A 21,222-nucleotide genomic window follows, 5' to 3' on the forward strand; every position below is an offset into this window, starting at 1 on the left:
GGCAGGGATGGGGAGATAGCATTTTATAGAACCTGAATTCAATTATTAATCCGCTTGGCCTATGGAATTCCTTATTAGGGCTGCACAATATGAGGAAAATATATGATACGCAATAAGATTGTTGAACATCGCGATAACGATATAACTTGCGATACATAAACAGATGTTAAAATGTTCTAAGTTCTGCTGCTTTCAATATTCTGTTGAAATACAACAAACTGCTTGGTAAATTTAAAACAAATGAAAGGAAACCAATCACAAAAAAAAAAAGAAATGACGTTATATTTTAAAGTGCAGTTTTTCTGCTGATATTTTCTTTCAACTAACAAAAAGAGTTTCTGTCACGATGTGTTTATTTCGCCGGTTATTGCGATGACGATAAAAAATAAAAAAAACAATATACTGTGCAGCCCTATTCCTCAGTGGTGCAAAAAGTGGGTATGCGCTATATGCGGCGCATAGGGGCGCAGCACCATGGGGGGTGCCAAAGCAAGGGCGCCAAGCGAGCAGGTACGAGTGAGTTGTCAGTGAGTTGTCGTGGAAAAAGATGGATAAACCAAAAAAGTTTTGGGGGTTGAAAATAGAAAAAGAAAGAGGGAAAACGAGATGACATGTCAAGGGATGCGACAGCAGTTAAATAAGTGGATGGTGAAAGGCAACAGGTAGGATTTAAAGTGTGACGTCTGTGCTTGGAGGCTTGCAAATATTCATGTTAACGGACCAGCTAGTGTTTGCTAACACTGGGAATGTAGCAGCCAAATGGGGGTTTACTAGCCTAGAAATCTAGACGCACCCTAGTGGCAGCAAATTTATTTTGCAGCCAGGGGGGTATAGGCACTCTCCGTTGGCTTGCGAGCTGCCAAACCAAACTCTGGTCAGGCCAATCACATGGTGTATAGAGTCGGTAGGCGGGCTTATGGCTGTTGCTGCTGGGAACAGCGGTCTTCTGGAAACTTGGAGTTAAGCTTTTCTTTGAGAACAAAGAATGGCACTGAAATCATTCTTAAAAAAGGAAGATGTGTTCGGCAAAAGTTGAATCTATCAACTAGCTCCGCTATCTTCTTCGTTGCTTTGCCTGGTTGTAGCGCTATCCTATTGCGTGCAGAGGGAATTTGAAAGACAACCGTTTATCCCATCCCTCGGATTGAGCTCCGTCAATGGTGAGTTCCCAGACCCAACATCTTGATGTGGGTCTGGCTTGTCAGGCTAGGGGTTTACAGCTAGCTTAGAATATGCAAAACTGAGGTTGCTGAGCTGAAAACTGGTAAATATAAGGTAGCATGTACAATAAATGACAAGAATCTGGAAAACAACAAATGCAATATCTGTGGTTTACCATGGAATCATGCATAGATTTGCTACAAAAATATTCATGTTAACAGACTGGCTATTGTTTGCTAACTTAATGCAAACCAATGTTGCTGATAGCTACATTTAGATTTTGGTTAAACTCTATGGTACCAATCCCATGCATGACATATCTCAATTTTATTAAGGTAAAATAACAACTGGTAAATTTAAGGTAGCATGCACAATAAATGACAAGAAGCTGGAAAACATAACTTATGCAATAGCTTAATCATTAATAGATTTTGTTTTACGTTAGCTGTTAGCTGTGCTGTCAAACATACAGGCTATAGTTACATCTGTTGGGTGACATGGAAGCTGTAATTACAGGGTCACATCGCTCTCTCTCTTTAAAGGTCTGTGCTATATTATATATATATATATATATATATGTGCCATATTTGTACTTTTTAAAATCCAAAATGTGAATGTAATTTCAACAGCAGCACAACCTTACTGCATACTAGTTGTCTTATCTGATGCCATCACTAGGCTGATTTAAGAATTGAATTTAGGCTGCTATATTTAATAGTGAGTTCATTTCATTCAGGTGTGAGGATGGTGGATCAGGAAAAGCAGGGGAAGGCAACAGGTAGGTCTAACATTAGGTGGAAGTGTAGGGGGAGCCACTTGATAACAACAGATTAATTTCTTAATATTATTAATATGGAAAAAGTAATATGTTAAATATATTACATAATGTTTGTTTGACAATATGTCCTAGTGGAGAAGAACACAGGCAAGGAGTAAGAGGGACAGACATGAGGTCGGCGATGGCATCAAGTAGAAATGAGACCAGTGATGACATCAGGTAGGAGTTCAATTAGACCATACAAAACTAAATGTCCAGTATGTTTTGAAGTTCTGTTGACCAACCTATTCACTGTGTCCTTTTTGGGTAAAAAATAGTGCAGACAGAGGTGGAAAGCCACTCACCATTGAGGAGGAATTGGAGGAGAATGTGGAAACGAGAGGTGAAGAAGAGGTGGAAGAGAATGTGGAACAGAGAGGTGAAGAGGAGCGGGAGGTGGAAATGGAACAGAGAGGTGAAGAGGAGAGGGCTGAGACAAGGCCTTACTCAGAAGATCCATCTGACTGGCCACCACCACACCAGATTGGGGACTCATTTAGGCAGCGTATGGTTGAGAATACCCCACAGAAATGTCCTGATTGGCCATATCCAAGAACAGAGAAGAGTAGGTGTTTTTTCAAAGCATACTGTTTTCGTTCAATGTCCAATGGAGAAAAAGTGCAGCGGGATTGGTTACTGTACTCCAAAAGTACGAATAAAGTGTATTGTTTTGCATGTAAGCTTTTTGATGGCCCTAGAGTTGTTGACACACGCTTTGTGGTGGGGTACAATAACTGGCAGTGTCTTTCAAAAACGCTGCAGCACCATGAAACCAGTGGTGATCACATCAATCCTTATCTGTTGTGGAAAGAATTAGCATCCCGCTTACACCTTGGTAAAATTATTGACAGCACATTGCAAAGAGCCATAGATGCTGAAAAGGCACACTGGAGAAGTGTGTTAACGAGAGTGATCGACTGCATACTCTTCCTTGCAGAAAGGAACTTGCCACTGAGAGGGAAGAATGCTAAGTTAGGAGATCCTAAAAATGGAAACCTGGGTGTCCTTGAGCTCATAGCACAATATGATGTCACACTAGCAGAGCATCTTAGAAAGGTAGCCTCTAAAGAAACCACAGGATATCTTTCCTGGTGCATTCAACATTAATTTTTTGATTCAATTTCAGAATGTGTACTTGGTCAAATTTGTGTCCAGGTCAAAGCCTCCAAGTACTTTGTGGAGTTGGATTGCACACCTGACATTTCAAAGCAGGAGCAGGCCTCAGTAATAATCCGGTATGTTCATACAGACGACAACGAGAATGCCACCATCAATGAGTCTTTTGTTGGCTGTCTTGAAGGACACAACTGGTAAAGCCCTCACAGAAACATTGACCTGGATAACCTGGGGTTGGAGTTGGCTAACTGTAGGGGGCAGAGCTATGACAATGGCTCAAGATTGTCAGCATGGAGTTCCTCATGTGCCTCTTGGTTTGGTATGATCTATTGTCAGAGATCACCTATGTCAGCAAGGAAATGCAAGCAGTGAATATATCTCGATGGACATTGCCATTAGAATGATAGATGACTCTCTTAAAGAATTCTTGCTTAAGTATAGAGTGGAGGGCTTTCAAAAATCCCTTGACATTGAACGCCGAATAGCCATTGAGATGGATGCTTCCCCTGAGTTTAGAGAGAAATGTTTCAGAAAGCAAAAGAGATTTCATGGTGATGATTCCAGCACTGGCCATTATGAACAGGAACCTGAGACCCATTTTATGGTGCATGGTTTTCAATGCAATTGTTGAAACAGTAATTCAGGAGTTGTCTGACAGATTTTGCAATCTTCAGCTTGTGTTTTAAAATTTTAAGTTCATCTTTAAAATGGAAAACATGACAAAAGCTGAGTTGAAGGAATCATTGAGAATATATATCCTAGCTACCAATGATGTTTCAAGGGATATCATTCAGGAAATTTACCCAGCGAGCCGTCTACTTAGGGCTCATGAAAAGACTCTGGATAAATTAAATTTCCTCCTACAGGAGAACCTTGATTTGGTTTTTCCAAATGTAACAGTAGCCCTGAGAGTTTTCCTGACAATGCGTATAACAGTTGCCTCTGCGGAGAGATCGTTCAGCAAGCTAAAGCTCATAAAGACATACCTTCGTTCCAACATGAGTAACCTAATTAGCAGTAATTTCAATTGAAAACAGTGTGGCACAAACTATTTCATTTGATGCAATACTAGATAAATGGACAAGTGCAAAGGCACGCCATGTTACAATCTAGTAGAAACTAAAGAGTGCCGTAGAATGTTTGGTAGCAACATTGTTACTAGGATTGGGCATCGAGAACAGGTTCCTACTTGGAATCGTCATAAAAATTCCAATGGAATCGTTTCCAAATTTAACACGCGGAAGCTTTGGTTTCCGTAGTGTCCAAGCACTTGTTGTGTTACAGCCATGGAACACAGTAAGCAGCACTCTGAAGTGTGGCTGAAAAAGCCCGGTAAAACTTTAAATAACCATTGAATCAAAATAAAATGTTCCTCTTATCTGTGAAATAAGCATATGACCCGTCTCAATTCCACCACTCAAAGAATCGGAATTGAGAATCGATAGGAACCGGAATCAAAAGGAAGATTCTGAATTGGAATCAGAATTGTTACAATCAAAACGATGCCCAACCCTAATTGTTACATTAACGACATCATAGTTAACATAGAGGGTTCTAAAGGATCTTTGTAGGCTTACTTTTGCATTTTAAGGCATTATGTTGCATTGATTATAATGATAATGTTAATGTTTGTCAATTTGTAACTGTTTATTATTTGTTAACAATAACAATAACTGCTAATAACAAATAATATATTTTATTTTTTAGGGGGGGGGGGGTGCCAAAATTGTTGCTGCATACCCCTCTGACACTGGGTAGTTGCACCCCTGCTATTCCTAATCATATCTTTAATTTGTTTATTAAGGAATCCACTCGATATATAATATATATATATATATATATATATATATATATATATATATATATATATATATGTTAACAAATAATAAACAGTTACAAATTGACAAACATTAACATTATCATTATAATCAATTGGCCCGCAGGAACCAGAACCCATCCCTACCCAAGTATATATACCCATTAGATTTTTTTCAATTCAGTTTAATTTTTTAGTTAGAGTTATCTCAGGACACTTTGCAGATCTTGACCATACTCTATAATTTACAAAGACCCAACAACCCCCCCCCAGATATACAGAAATATGATTCATAACAATTATAGCAGTTGGTATGATGAACAGTGGCAATTATAGTAACAATAAAGATAATAGAACTATGACTAGAAGTAATTAGTAGTCGCAGTACAGGCCGTAGCAGGGAGTAGCAGGGCGTTGAGCTAGGTCCACAGCAGCAGCTGCAACCACGATCCAGGTGCCACCACAATCCAAGGAAATCTGTGAGCCGAGAAAGCATAAGGACTCTGGGGAAGAAGCTCTCGGGAGCTAAGTTAGTAACAAGCATCACACTCAGCAGTGAATTGTTGTACAGTTTGATTGTATGTGGCAGGAATGATTTCCTGTAGCGGACCGTGTGACAGGAAATAAAACGAGCCGGATGATCCGCGTTGCTTCCTCACTGTGCGGCCCATAGAGCAGGCGCACTAGAGACCTCCAAAGGCCGAGCCGGCAACTTCCTGTTTATCCACTGATTTACAGATGTCGCTTTCACCATGTAAGTCTATAGGAAAGTGTTTTTGGGCCCCATGGCATCAAGTGACAGACATGAAGTCGTACTACCACTGTTTGGCCATCAAATGTCAAATTGGCTTTCGGCGCACTTCCTGGCGGCCTGCAGTAAACTCACAAACCTGGCAACTCTGCATAGAGGCACACTGTTTGGACTTAAAATGACAAGTTCTTTTCAGATCTGTAAGAATATTGGTCAGGACAATTCCAGCAGTCCAAGAACATGTCCCTACTGTCCATACCCAAATCTACGCCTATGAACAAAGTCATTAGTCTTGTGGATCAGGAGAACACAGAGGCAGTATTGATGCCACTAAAAATCAAACTAACCTCGTCTTCTCTGGCTTCATTAGGCTTCCAAACGTTCACTTATCGAGAGTCCCTGAAAATGAGCTGTGAAGGTAACAGGATCATTGCATTGGCACTTCACTCAATATCAGCACGCTGAATGATGAATTGCTGTGGAGGGATTATAGGAGGCACAAAACGGCGAGGGACTGAAACTGGACGGAGTAATAATAATGATAATAATCATTAACTTTATTCATAGAGCACTTCTGAAAAGAAATGTTGGAAAGTGCTTCACAAGGCAATAAAAGCTAGATAAATGAAGCAAAAGTAAAAACAACAGAATAACTATTCAAACAGTAGCGCCAAAAAAGATCAACAAAAATTATAATAGTAAAATATGAAAGTGGAAAGGCAAGGCGATGAAAAAAAAAATTTATATACACACGTGTAAGTAAATGCATACACACAGGCGAATATATATTTATCTTCTTTTTTTTCAATACTGTAGAATAATGTTATACTTTATTGCCATGTCAACACAGTTGATAGGAATTTGACACATTTATCAGAATAAAGCATAGACAATCTGCTTAGAAATATGGGAAATATTGGATAGGATAGAACAACACAAGGTAATTCTGCTAAATAAAACATTACATTCATTATTAATTTATTGGGTGATCGCAAGATGCCATAAGCAGTATTCCTCTCAAGGGCCGCTCCACATAATCCAATCAGCTTCTTTCTCCAACATTGATGTGTATCTCTGTTAGGGCTGCAATAGTCTCACACTGCCAGATCTTCCTCCACAGCGCTGCAGAGGAAGGTCTGGCTAGTCCACACAGCATTCCGTGATGGGAGAAAAACATGCTCTGGTGTATTGGCATTTCTTTAAACCAATCACAATAGTCTTGGGTCGTGCTAAGAGCCGGACGGATCGACAGTCTCGGAAAGGAACTTGTTTTGGTGGAACGTGTACGTTCAAAAGTAGTTTTAGTCGTGCAACAGAAAACTCAGATTGGACAGATAGTCTAGCTATCTGTCTGGATTTACCCTGCAGATATCTGAGGAGCAGTTAACCATAATCCACAGCAATTGTATGACTCGATCCAGAAAAACTGTTGGTGGTGATGGACGCTGCTATCGCTGAACCCATGTACAGAGCTAGCATGTTGTTTGAGTCATGTGTGTTTTCATGGACATGGATATTCCGGTTATGATGCTTATACCGTTTTTGATCATATTCGGGATATGATGTTTACATGGCACTCAGAGATATCGGGTTATTCATATCTCCATACAGGCTCATCAAGAGCAGGCTCGTCCGTCTGCGCATCCATCTCTCTTTTCTGAATTTCTACTTTTGCTTAAAACAACAACTTCTAGCCTATCAGGGTTTTACAAAACCCTTCAGCATAATACTTTCATGACCTGGTCATTATGATATGATAAAAGTATGCTTTGGGTAGGTGCACACTCGCATACACATAAATATTATAAGAACAGCTGATTTCTGGCGCAGTAAACCGTTTCAGCGGGCGGTTCTTGTGCGAACTACAAAATAGAATCCTGCCGGCGCCACTGTTACAAGCCGAAGGTGAAGTTTGATGGTGTGGGCATTTACCAGGCAGGGAGCCTGTTTTTGAAACTTGACCGGTACAGAAACTAAAAGCCCGGATAGCTTTACCTCTGCTGCACAGAATTTCTTTTTTGTTTTTCAAACTGTCTCTCGTGAGTCCTTTTTAAGTGCAACACTAAATCACTTGAGTGCCATAGTTTAGAAGTGTTGTTCTTGTGTAGCCTTTCATTTCCCATGACAACAGCGACAATCCAATACTGACAAGGATCACAACAATAAGACCAGCTGCTACTGTTTACAATTTGGTTTTTGCTTTTCTATATTTCAAAGCCCATGTAGAGATGGGTGCTGCAAAACTAGCTTGGGCTGTAAATGCAGTGGTATGTGGCATTGGTCCATTTATTTCTCCATATAAAAAATAAACATTCAATTAATTATGAGAGTCAAGACGGTGAACCAAATACTATTTCCTGTTTTCTTTGTATTAATCTCAAAAGCAATAATATCCTCTCGACCACTTTGTTTATGCCATGTGGGTGCTGTTCAGGGCTTCCCAAATTACCTAACAGAGCTTAAAACTGTATCATCAAAATTAGAGGCAGATATGCAAGTTCAGGTATAGGAATCAGTATCGGGAAGGAAAAAATGGTATCGTAGCATCTCTAGTCAAAATATTTTATGATGCATTGATTTGGTGTATCTGTACGACATCGTCGGTATAGAAAGTAAAAAACATGGCAAAAATCTCCCATTGTGGCAGATGAAAGGGTTTTGTTCACCTTTATGACTCTGTTAGTTGACACCAAAATGTTTGATGTGTTGTATTGAAAGCTGATGAAAAATCTAGAAAGAGGGCTCTTGCATAGGTGTTGGGTTTTTCTTAGTCTAAATCAACAACGTTTCATTTACAGGATAGTTCTGGTTTCGCCAGATGTCCCACATTTTCAGCCGGATGTCCGTCACCTTCCTCTTTCTTTGTGTTGGTGTTCTAAACTCCGGTGGATTTATGAGGACTATGGTTAACTGCTCCTCAGATCTCTGTAGGGTATATCCAGACAGCTAGCTAGACTATCTGTCCAATTTTTTTTTCTCCCATCCAGGAATGCTGTGTGGACTAGCCAGACCTTCCTTCACAGCGCTGTGGAGGAAGGTCTGGCAGTGCGAGACTAGGTTTGTCTGAATGTCAAGAGATAATATGAACCAGAGTGGCAACTGCGTCTTCTATACCTCAACCTTGCTTATGTACTAACATATGGATCAACTTTATCTTTTGTTGTACTGACAAGATGTTGGAGTAGAGTTCTATCTAGAGATCTGATCATCCCTAACGTAAGGGCTATGAGTCTAAAATCCTTACGTTCTTTTGGACATTGTAATTTGGGTAATGGTATTATGTGCAAGGTTTTCCATAACCGAGGAACAGTGTGTGTGTCTACATAGTCTATATCCTTGACGTTCCACTTCTGGGTTTGTTCCGTTGCCGCCGGAAAATCTGCCGGATTTCACTCATTTAGGCTTGATATCCGTTGCCTTTGGCTTCCTTTGTTTTGGCGTTCTAAACTCTGGTGGATTTATGAGGACTATGGTTAACTGCTCCTCAGATCTCTGCAGGGTAAATCCAGACAGCTAGCTAGACTATCTGTCCAATCTGAGTTTTCTGTTGCACGACTAAAACTACTTTTGAACGTACACATGTTCCACCAAAACAAGTTCAGTCCCGAGGCTATTTTGCAGGGTCACCGTGGCTTTTCTCCGGAGCTTAGCACCGCCCAAGACGATTGTGATTGGTTTAAAGAAATGCCATTAAACCAGAGCACGTTTTCCTCCCATCCCTGAATGCTATGTGGAGTAGCCAGACTCTCCTCCAGCGTGCTTTGGAGGAGAGTCTGGCAAAGCGAGACTAGTGTCTACGGAAGCATGAACGGTTGGTTGCCGCGCTGGAGCCAGCTCAGTTGCAAATTTCTTCATAAGAGAAAGCGCTGCACTCATCCGGCCCAGCTGCTTTCTTGGTATTTTATTAATTGCCCATTAACGTTACAGCGCAGCTTGTTTCGCCGCTGCCGACTGCAGCGGTCTTGCTTAATACTGGAACAGTTTCAAAGATTGTTCTTCCCATCAGTCATTTAACATTGGAAAATAGTGTCCAGGTAAAAACAAAAGGAAGTTACCCTTTAAGTCTAGTCATTCATGAGGTTCAGGGGTTTTGAGACGTGGCAATCTTTCATCCAAACATTCAAATAGTTCTCATATCAGTCTCACTCAAATCTGTTGGCTTCAAATGATTTGTCCAGAATTCAAATAATTCAGTTTTATTACAAAATGGGTCTTTGTTGGAGTCATCTCAGCATTATTCTTGGCGAGTACTACATATCATAATTGACAAAAACTATGAAAAGTTACTATGAAAAATACTTTTTTCAAAACCTTTCTATTATCAAGTGACATTTATGATAGTAGTTCTTTTTCAAATGATGGAGAATTGAAAATATAATTTCCCCCCAATAAATTCATAGGAAAAGATTTGAAGAAAAAATGTGAGAGCTGACTTTAGAATAAATGTTTGAAGACGGATGTTTATTTTAAATGCTTTGGTTGTTAAGTAAAGCAGCTGTATATTAGTGGCTCATGTCGCCCTGTGGGAGGCGGGGTGCTTGCTCCTGTGTCACTACCCTTATTAAAGCGCCACTGTGTAGCCCCCCACCCCCCTCCACCCTTACACAATCAAGCCTGCCCTAACACACACGCCACCTATAAATCACCTCGCCAAAATCAATGGGCTTTAGTTAGCCTGGGACTCATTGTGTCCTTGGAAAAAGTGTGAGATGAATTGAGATGAAGCGAAAACAAAACAGGAACAACATCCATCGAAACACCAGAGTGACTATTGTTGGACTGGGCTTTAGGGCGGAGGTGACAGTTGCTGATAGGTCACAAACTCATGTTTTAACACATTCTCACTGTGCGTCAAAAAGAATGCTTGGTCAGGTGCCTTTGGCGTTTGTTATTGACGCAAAAAGTCTCCTTTAGCGTCATTTTAGATGTGCTTGTTCGGGACTCTTGGCGGCACTTTTTGACGCTCTGGCTTGGGACGTACGTTTCACTGACATGCGGCACAAGAACGGGACAGTTAGGTTTAGAAACAGATGGTTGGTGGGGTTACAAAATGTATGTTTCAGTGACATGCGGGACAAGAAGTCCTGTGTTGTTTGACCCATCCACCCCCCAACCTGCCTCCTTACGCGGATATTCAGTCTTTCATACTACTCTCTACTGTTGTCTCTCTACATACTACTCTCTACCGTTGTCTCTCTACATACTACTCTCTACCGTTGTCTCTCTTAATACTACATCATACTTCTTCCATTGTGGTTTCTCAAAGCTGACCAATATCCCTCTGGCCTAATGATGCATTCCATGGCGCTGCTCATTTCCACCCCAGGCTTTGACTCTCAAACAGACTCTGATAAAACAATTGAAAGGCCACAGAGGATGAGTCAGGCTGCCATTATTACCTTTCTCTCAGAGATGGATGGAGGTGTTTAACTAAAGCTACCATATTGAATGTTGTTTTCTTCCAGGAAACCTTTGGACACCCTGCCCTCTGCATCTGCACAACTTTTCCAGAACATTCTTCCTGCTCTGTTGCTTAAACTGGAAAAAAAACTGCCTCATCTCCACAGAGCGTACACCCATCTGTGTGGCTATCTCAAAAGATGCACCTAGAGATGATGAACATGCACCTCCTCATAGTAAGTTAAGAAAAAGAAGCCAAAACAGCCGCAAGAGGAACTACAAACTTTCATTTAAGGTCTGCTCATTTTATTTCATCTTTTAACTCTTTATCATATTATTTCATGCATCACGGCTAATGATGTTTAATAATTTTATTTTTCATAATAACCCAATGTAAACCATAAACAAACAACATTGTCCTAGTCTATATCGACGACGTTTCATTAAGCCGGAGGTTCCGAAAGATGTCCCTCCATTTCCGGCTGGATGTCCGTCCCCTTCCTCTTTCTTTGTGATGCCGTTCTAAACTCCGGTGGATTTATGAGGACTATGGTCCTCAGATCTCTGCAGGGTAAATCCTGACAGCTAGCTAGACTATCTGTCCAATCTGGGTTTTCTGTTGCACGACTAAAACTACTTTTGAATGTACACGTTCCACCACAACAAGTTCCTTCCCGAGGCTATTTTGCAGAGGCACCGTGGCTCTGTCCGGCGCTTAAAAACGCCCATGACAATTGTGATTGGTTTAAAGAAATGCCAATAAACCAGAGCATGTTTTTCTCCCATCCAGGAATGCTGTGTAGATAGGTCTGGCAATGTGTAGTCTGGTATTGCCAGACCTTCGATGTGGAGGAGGGTCTGGCTAGTCCACACAGCATTCCAGCATTCACTCAAATTTTCTTAACATCGTTGCGTCAGTAGATGCACCTGATATTTCTGTGATGGAGGCGGGTGTGCCCAGCATCATGTAAACAAACAAAACAGAAAGACTTCTTATACGTCCCTGAAACAAAGCGAGCACTCAGGAGAATAGTAAAAGGTTTTATGGTATATGTTACATTATCACTGTTTAGAAACAAAAGACCGCTCCATTTTTTCTTTTCAGTTTTCACGGGTGCTTTTGCTTTTTCTTCTCCTCCAGGAAAACCACATTGCATTGTTGGATACGGTCAAATGTCAGGTACATCGTATGTACACTCAGATTAGCTGTGCATCGTGGGTATTTTATAGGGGACTACTGTATTTAGTGAATGAAATTAACTGCGCAGAATTCAAACACCACCTCAAAATAGCGAACGCACTATAAAGTGCACTATTTCAATGATAGGGAACAGTTTTGAAAACAGCTAGTGTGACAAAGTGAAAATAAGAACACTCAAAGTGATAATTATATTATTATTATGATATTCAGACCCCAAACATGACTGTAGCACAGACACAGCTTTCAAATTGCATGGCTTATATACAGTATTTATGAACAATACAAGAGAAGACATTGATTTTAATTGTTTTATTTGTAATGTATATGTGTTCGATACAGCGAGCACAATGAACTTTCAGTATATTTTGGCCTGTGATAAAAGCACAATGAATTTTATGAATGGATTATATTAATTTAGCTTTGCAAAAGGCTGAAATGTGACAGACACTTAGTGAAGCTTTGAAAAATAACTTGACAAAAAGAATGTGGAAGGTACAGTGAGTCACTTGCATCTCTTTTCTCAGCTGTGCTATCTTTACATACATACTCTATTCAGCAACACTAGTTTCTGCTTGTTTGTAAGCAAGAAAGAGAGCGAGGAGACAAAGGGAGAGAACGAGGGAGTGTAATATTCAGGAAATACAGACAGTGTGGAGTAGTATAGTGTTCAAACTGAGTGAAGTACAGTCACAAAGTATCTCTTAGCACATCTAAATGACGAAAAGCAAATGTGTTTTGAGCATGCGTTGTAAAACCATAAAAAGTAACTAAACAAAAAAATGCATTTTGTGTAGAAAATGTCTGAATACTGAGAGCTGAAATAAAGTGCAAAACATCGCTGAAAATGCAGAAATCTGAAAGCTATAGCCTGAAACATATTAAAGCTCAGTGCATTGACTGCACTGCTGAAAAAAACCTGGAAGCTAATCCTTTACCTAAAGAAGCTCAGAGCTGAAAAGCTGGAAGTTGAAATGAATTGTCTGAAAGAAGAATTGCTTTCTATTAGGCCTGCACAATTAATCACAGTTTTATCGCAATTTGGACTAGTATAAAATATTAATCACACATTTAACAATATTTGTTAAAGGCAAAATACCATTATGAGAGAAGTATTGTAGTGCTGTAGAGACAATCGCATTCTACAGACTAAAGAAAAAAAACTCTTTCTTTGGTACAAATACTCGCCAAAATTCTCGCCATGATCATTTAAATAGATTTTTCAATGAAAATGAGAATAATGATCGCAATTGCAATATCGGTCAAATGAATGGCAATTAGATATTTTCCTCATATCGTGCAGTCCTAGTTTGTATTAATATCAGACAGAGGAACTGCATTGCTAAACACTTTTGAACAAAAACAGCATTACCTTAAAGGAACACACCAACTTTTTGGGACTTTAGCTTATTCACCATATCCCCCAGAGTTAGAGAAGTCCATACATACCCTTCTCATCTCCGTGTGTGTCGTAAATCTGTCTGACGCCCCAGCGCTAGCTAAGCCTAGCACAGATCCTGGAGGTAACTGGCTCCAGCTAGCCTACTGCTCCCAATAAGTGACAAAATAACGCCAACATGTTCCTATTTACATGTTGCGATTTGTATAGTCACAGCGTATACAAATAGCAAGGTCACATGAGACCCAGCCATCTTCTAACCGTATACATACTGGGAACTACATTCTCAGAAGGCGAAGCACTGCTACTTCTGCTACTTGGGTGGAGTGATTTGCTCGCAGCACCTGAGAAGCCCCGTGGTGAGGAGCAGAGAGTAACAACGGTGCTTTTCAGGTGTTGCCCAAGTAGCAGTGCTTCGCCTTCGAGTTGGAGCCGGTTACCTCCAGGATCTGTGCTAAGCTAGGCTAGCGGTGGATGCGTCAGACAAAGTTAGCCTCTTTCCGACCAAGTAGTTACAGGAACGTAGTTATAGGAACAGTCCACTTCTAAACAGTTCTACTAACTACTCTCCCCCAAAACCGTTTTTACCATTTGCATTCGCACTGGCCAAGTGGCCATAGGAACTGACCTTTTGTTATTATAATCACATCCATCTAACCACCACTATGCGGGAAAGGGAAAAGGGAAAAGACCCTGCCCTGAAGTAGGAGCTGAAAGAGTTACAGGAACTGCGGCCAGAGGGACTTAATAATCCGCAAATTGGTCCAGTCGGAACAGGAGAAAAAAAGGGTTCTAGGAACATTATGTTCTAGGAACTGCAAAAATTCCTCCGGTCGGAAAGCAACTAATAAGACAAAGTCCCAATAAGTCGGCGTGCTCCTTTAAGAGCTGTGAGCTGAAATGTATTGTCTGAAAAGAAGGGACTGAACGGCACTGGTGAATAGATCAAAGCCTGGTGATTTTTTTAAAAGCAGATGAGGATCAGCGGGTGACATCACAGGTCATGTGACACACTTTAAGCAGGGCAATACACGCCCCTTATAAACTCAGCCATAATTCAAATACTTAAAATATACAGGAAAAACTGAAGTTTAAGTTAATTTCAAAGTCTTGTGATTGTTCAAAGTTAAAATGAAGTCTGTAGCTGAAGTAGTAGAACTTCAGAGTGGAATGGGTTGGAAGAGAACTTGAAGATTCCTCCCATTCACTTACAAAATGATGTTGAAAACAGCATAAAAAGGCAGAAGAGTTGAAAACAAGGATAAATGCACTTACAGAGCTGAACATTTTGTCTGGTTTTGAATGGTTTCCGTAGCTGAAAGTATACAGTAGTAGTAGCAGTCGTTCAAGTTGCGTCTCAAACATCTGTGAGCATCTGGACTCACCCATGTTAAATGTTCGCCTTTGGTATCATAGCAGTTCAATAGTTTCGCCCTGCAGGACGTCTTGATACTGATGTCCTACAATGTGAAGTTACAGTGACTCTGTTTGCCATCTGAGGCCACCAGCATATAAAGCGACTAAGGATGACATTATAATTAATTCTTAACATTGCTTCTAAATGACTCTAATCTGGTAGTTACGCAGCTGTTACCAGTAGTCACCTCTGTGTCCAAGCAGTTAGGTAAGTAGCACCAAAACCAAGACTTAAACTGTTCACAACTAGCCTGGTTGACACCAGACCCTTCTCAGTTGTAACTGAGAGTGGGTCTGGGCAAGCTTCACTCACAGCCCATTTCCAAAGGGGCGTCACCAACGGACGCCTCTCAAATGTCTCTGGGCGCAATTGGATAGTCCTTCAACCAATCAGACCAATGATCCGGTTGACGTAGCAGCAACAGCGGCATCAACGGGTTGCTGCGCTTCAGTGGCCGTCATGTTGAATGTAAACAAAAAGCTGCTTGCCGTTGCTGCGCTACCATCATCGTGTAAAGCCCGCCTCAACGGTTGGGATTGGTGCCTCGATTTGGAAAAATTGGAAATGGGCTTGAATGGGCTCTTGGCCAGACTGACTTGCAGAGCAAATCTCAAATTTGCCAGAAGTTGGTCAGGGTTTTCCCAGGCTAGTTCACAACAGTTGAAAAAAAACAGCATCCATCTATACTCAGGCACAGTGGAATACAGTCCAAACTATATGTAACACTACATATTTAGAAACATAATTCATACATGTCATTGTAATACAAAATGTTTATTTCTATACAAAATAAAAATAAAAGAGAAAAGAAAAGAAGGCACATGCAGTGAGTTTGACAGGCTGAGCTTGCATTTAACTCCATCCTCTATCTTCTCTTCATTTGTTCTTGGCGGCCAGCGGTTTGCGGCTGATCTTCTTACTCTTATCGTTGTTCTTCTTCGGTGGTTCGGGGTTGGCCTGCATGTGTCTGCCATAGAGACTGAGGAGGAGAGGAGAGGAGTCCCTTTATTAGACCATTTTCAGAGAAGAATTACAATCACAAAAATCTAAAACAAAGTCAAGGAAAGAAAAACATAAAAACACAACAAAACCTCCCAAACAAATACAAATGTGCTTTCTTAATCACAAATTAACCACCAACTCTCCATCCTCCCCCACAGAGCATACCACCTGTGTTTGTTCTATTCTATTTCTATTTAATATGTATTTTCTTCATTCTGTTGTGAATGTCTTGAGCTGCTGTAACAAGGACATTTACCCAGTGTGGGATCAATAAAGTCAAGTCTATCTTATATGTTTGGATGTGATCACGCAGAGGCAGAAACTGAAGCTCTGACTTCCTATTTTTCAGCCATTGGGGCACATGCACTGCCACGCCAAGCCACAGATTTCAATAAACAGCTGCAGGTGTCTAATGGGGTCAACAGCATCACTGGCACACAACCACTGGGATCCTCAGCAGCCAAAGACTGATGGATAGACAGTTTTCATGGAAACAAATACAGACAACACACACACACAACTTGTACTTTACTTGAGTCTTTTCTTGAGATTTTTTTTAAATGACCTGCTTCATGTAGTTCTACTCCAACATAGGGTCAGTTTCAGCAAATATGCTAGTTTTATAAGTCTTACTTAATGCAATCTCAAATATTGTACTTTTTACTCCACTACATTCATCTGTTACAGCTTTAGTTACTAGCTACTTTACACATTAAGGTTCCTGCACACTAAACACATGTAGTTTATAAAATCTGATGTTTTATTCTAAAGTAAACTAGCCAACAATATAACGGCCTACAAGTCCAGCTGAAATGATTAGACCATTAAACACACAACTGTTTGGATCCTTTACACTTTCTACAATGGGAGCAGAGTTCTTTACTTTTAATACTTTAACTACATTTTCCTGATGATATTTACTACTACTTACAGACTTTTACTGAAGTAACATTTTCAATGCAGGACTTTTACTTGTAACAGACTATTGTTACAGTGTGGTATTAGTACTTTTACTTACTGTAAGTAAAGGATCTGAATACTTCTTCCTCCACTGACACCCCCCCCCCCCTCCCTTACCTGTCACTGTTTCTATCCCATGGGTGTGTCATGCTCACAAGTGAAAGAGCTCATTGGAGTGGAAAAGACTTTTTCTTCAGCTCAGTGTCTCTGTGCTTTTCCCTGCAGCCTGATAATAATTGTCTTCGATTTCCATTCTCTTACTGTATTCATGCTCCGCCTGGGTTTAAAATAAGCTTACTTGAAACTGGGAAATGTTGGAGCATGTCAGTGACACCAATGACTAGGATCCACCGATCACATCATAACAATAACCAGCCAGTAGAGTGTATACTGTTTGTATAGATCATTGGTGGTAGGCCTAATTTTGTTCATCTGCTTTTTGGCAGTAATGAAGGTTTTTGTTAATTTTCAGAAAGGTCAACCCATTCTTTAAGGCCTATCTTTTTATCACCATCTTTTAACAGTTACAGCATACATGACTGGATTTAATGAAACCACAATTCCTCATTTTTAAGATTCATATCAATATATACTTTTGTGTAGAATATAATTTAGTAAGTTAGTTAGATAGTTAGGGATCGGACTATTTGTGGCTGTCATATTCAGTATTTTTAACATTATCAAAATCGCTATTTTTTTTTATTTTTATTTTTTTAAATCTGATTGCCGACAAAATAAATCAATAAAAAAAATGTGCTCTTCAGTTCTGATGCAGCTGTCCCTCTCTGTCTATACTTGCTCAATGCCCGGCCACAGCATTATCTGATTGGTTAAAGGTCCAAAGTAATAGCCTATCAACACTGAAGGATACTGTGCCACAGACGGGCAGAGACCAACGCAGACTGGAGCTGCTCCGCTGACGTCAGGCAGCAGATATAGCTCAAGTTACAGATGTTCCAATCCCATTTTTTCCTTCCCAATACTGATTGCGATACCTGAACTTGCGTAACGGCCAATACCGAGTACCAATCTGACACCAGTGTGGTAAAGAAATTTATATACATATATTTTTTTCTTCTTTTCTTGAGCATACACCCCTAGTATAGTATAGTATAGTAAGCAGGTGTATCAGTGTATCACAGCAGGCTGAGTAGGTGGCCACTTGATTTACCCACCTCAACGTCTACAAAAACGTATGCTTCTGCAAACATAGTGGCAAGAACACTAATATAAAAACTTCAACGCAAGGGATGGGTGATAGGGACGATATGCAATATAAACGATACAAAATTGGCCTACGATAGAGATTTTAATTATCGCGATAACTCATGTTGATGACGCAATCTACCTGCGAAGTTTAGAGCCACGAGCTGCAACGCATCATCGTCATCTTGAGTAAACATGACTGAAAGCGAAACAAGGGACTGGTGAAAAAGACCGGTGCAACATCCATTATTTGGACTTGGTTCGGATTTAAGCCGCTACAACGGACCTGTGGTCGAGCCGTACCATGGAGCCTTTCACCAGCCTGACAACTCACTATATAACGGACGATTGGAATCTTGGCAGCCGGTGTTTGCAGACGTCATACTTCCCCGCTGAACATACGGCCGTGTGTGTGTGTGTGTGTGTGTGTGTGTGTGTGTGTGTGTGTGTGTAGCGGCGGAGTGGGACCAAAAAAATGTACCGGGACGTTTACGGCCCCCACCGTACCGGTTGAGCAGAGGCTGCACAGTTTGACCAGCAGGCAGCGGCGCCAGGCCACCGGATGGTGTTGCTAACAACTTGCAATGTATAACTATTATCAGACCGTCCCTCCAAGAAAAGTCCCGACTCTCGTGTGTGTGTGTGTGTGTGTGTGTGTGTGTGTGTGTGTGTGCGCTCAAATGCGTTACATTAGGCTGCAGGTAAGAAACTTTGTTTGAAATATGTTTTTATAGTATCTGTGCATCTTTGCCTAATACTGAAAGTATTTTCAGTAAAGTGTGTTCCTTAACTAAACAGACCAGTTTTTCCTGTTCTCTGCATCTTGGGTGGCATTTAAGAACCAAGGACTTAAACTAACTAAGTGTAGTGCCTTTTAGAATGGTTTGCACTACAGAGAAGACACCCAATACTTTAAGCTTTTTCTTAGTCTCTGCAACTAGTGTACTTGAATGTTATTTATCTGCAACATTATATTGTATAATTACAGTTTTGTAATAAAAAATAAATTCTCAAAACTACATACTACTTTTCTTTCTCTTTAGAAAATAATAATACATTTAGCAGTTTGGCTTTCCTTAGGGTCTATGTAACCAGGTCTGAAATGGTTCTATTATAATTTATATATCGCGATATATATCGTTATCGCAAGAGGCTGCAATGTATATCGCAATATGGATTTTAGGCCATATCGCCCATCCCTACGCACGCCTTTCACAACCTGAATGGCGTATGACCATGCTTTCCTACATTCTATGCGCATGCACGCGCATGCACATACGCACACACACACACACACACACACACACACACACACACACATATTTACAGTACAAGTGGAAGTGTCAGTCTATGATTGAAGTGTCTTGTATTCTCCTCTCCTCTTTCTGCCCCCATCCCATGTCAACACTTACAACTGGGAATTAAATGCTGCCAAACCCCATAATATCTGCTGCCCATCAAACCACAGCAGGCCTACGGCAGAGGCAGGCAGAGACAGAGAGACAGACAAAGACAGAGAGAGAGAGAGACAGACAGAGAGACCGACAGACAGAGAGAGACAGAGAGAGATGGAGATACAGCCGGTGGAGGTTGAGTGTTGGCGTGCTGGCACTATAGGTGGCTGTCTTCTCTTAGCTCACACACATTCAGACTGTTCACCTTTGAAAAGCTCACCACAGCTGCTCTCCAACTCTGTCTAAGTGTTACATTACTGTCAGCCACCTAGCTTTATTTCCCAGATTCCTCTTACTTTGACATGTCTGCCAATTTGAACTCAAAGACACACACCCCACCCCAGCTCCCAGTGTGCAGGGATACATATATGACATAGAGAGGGGGTGAGACAGAGTGGGAGACTGGGACTCTGCAGAGCTGCACTCAGCTGGGCTGCCGAGTCCCAGAGGAGAGGGTGGGACAGGGGAAGGGTGCGGGGCAGCTCCCAGGAGCAGCAGAGTGTCTGGAAGCAGCCGGGCCTTGAGACGGTTGACAGTTTTTAGCCATGCCTGCTTGGCTCTGTCTGTCTGTTGGCCGGTCGGTCCACCACTTTGGCTGAAATATCTCAACATCTACAATAGGGATGTTAATGATTAACCGAAAGAAAGAAAAAAAAAAAGAAAAAAAGACTGATTAATACTATTAGTTAAACAGTTAAAACAAATTATTAAAACAAAAAAATATTAAAGTAATTTTAAAAAGTTATTTTGCGTTGTAAAAAAATAAAATAAAAAAGGTTATACAGTCTATTTCTTAACGGCTAGTTAGCTTGCCACTGCTGCATTGTAAGCTCTTTTCTGCAAATTTCGTGGCTCTCTGCTGGACAGCGCTCACAGCGGAGAGCTACGTTGCACACACGTTGCTCAGAGACTTGAGACTTGACTTGGACTCGAGCTCAGAGACTTGAGACTTGACTTGGACTCGAGCTCAGAGACTTGTGAGCATCTCTGGTATGTACCTGTTTGTTGAAATGAATGGTAAATCACAAGCAGCTAGCAATCCCCAGTCTAGCAATCCCTTGGCGACTTTGAGTGGCAAAAGTCACCAACATTGGTGATCCCTTAAAGGCCCCCTCTAGTGTATTTAGACATTTTTATAATTCATATTTCTCGGTCATTTTCTGACAATGTTGACTAACCCCACTGTTCATCAAATATTCTTTGACAAATAATTTTGTGCTCAAAGAAGGTTGCTGCTAAAATAATAAAAGTATGTATATATATATATATATATATATATATATATATATATATATATATTTTTTTTTAAATAGCTCCAATCATCTCAGGAAAGAGGGACAACTGTTGAGCATTACCCACACAATCTTATTAAAATGTCAGGGCAAGAAAGTGAACATTATTAATTTCCTTGTTTCTTCATGTCATTAACCCTTCATTTCCTAACAGTGGGTTTATTATTAGTTTCTACGTTTTGTCAATATGTGCCATGCCATTACGGCTGTTTGTATGTGAATAAGAGGCAGCA

General features: G+C 40.6%; 1 protein-coding gene across 2 annotated transcripts in view; it reads right to left on the bottom strand.

Annotated features, from left to right (window-relative positions):
- Nucleotides 1-12,556: 12,556 nt before the first annotated feature.
- The window catches only part of rsu1 (Ras suppressor protein 1), a 41,110-nt gene continuing 32,444 nt past the window's right edge, over nucleotides 12,557-21,222 (bottom strand). For both annotated transcript variants that reach the window (XM_078280233.1, XM_078280231.1), the window contains exon 9: nucleotides 12,557-16,054. In XM_078280233.1, coding sequence (XP_078136359.1) covers nucleotides 15,952-16,054 — 103 coding nt within the window. In that variant the 3' untranslated portion in view covers nucleotides 12,557-15,951. The remainder of the gene's footprint in view (nucleotides 16,055-21,222) is intronic.

Source organism: Sander vitreus, chromosome 22 (assembly GCF_031162955.1).
Source record: "Sander vitreus isolate 19-12246 chromosome 22, sanVit1, whole genome shotgun sequence".
In the NCBI taxonomy this organism is placed as follows: Eukaryota; Metazoa; Chordata; class Actinopteri; order Perciformes; family Percidae; genus Sander; species Sander vitreus.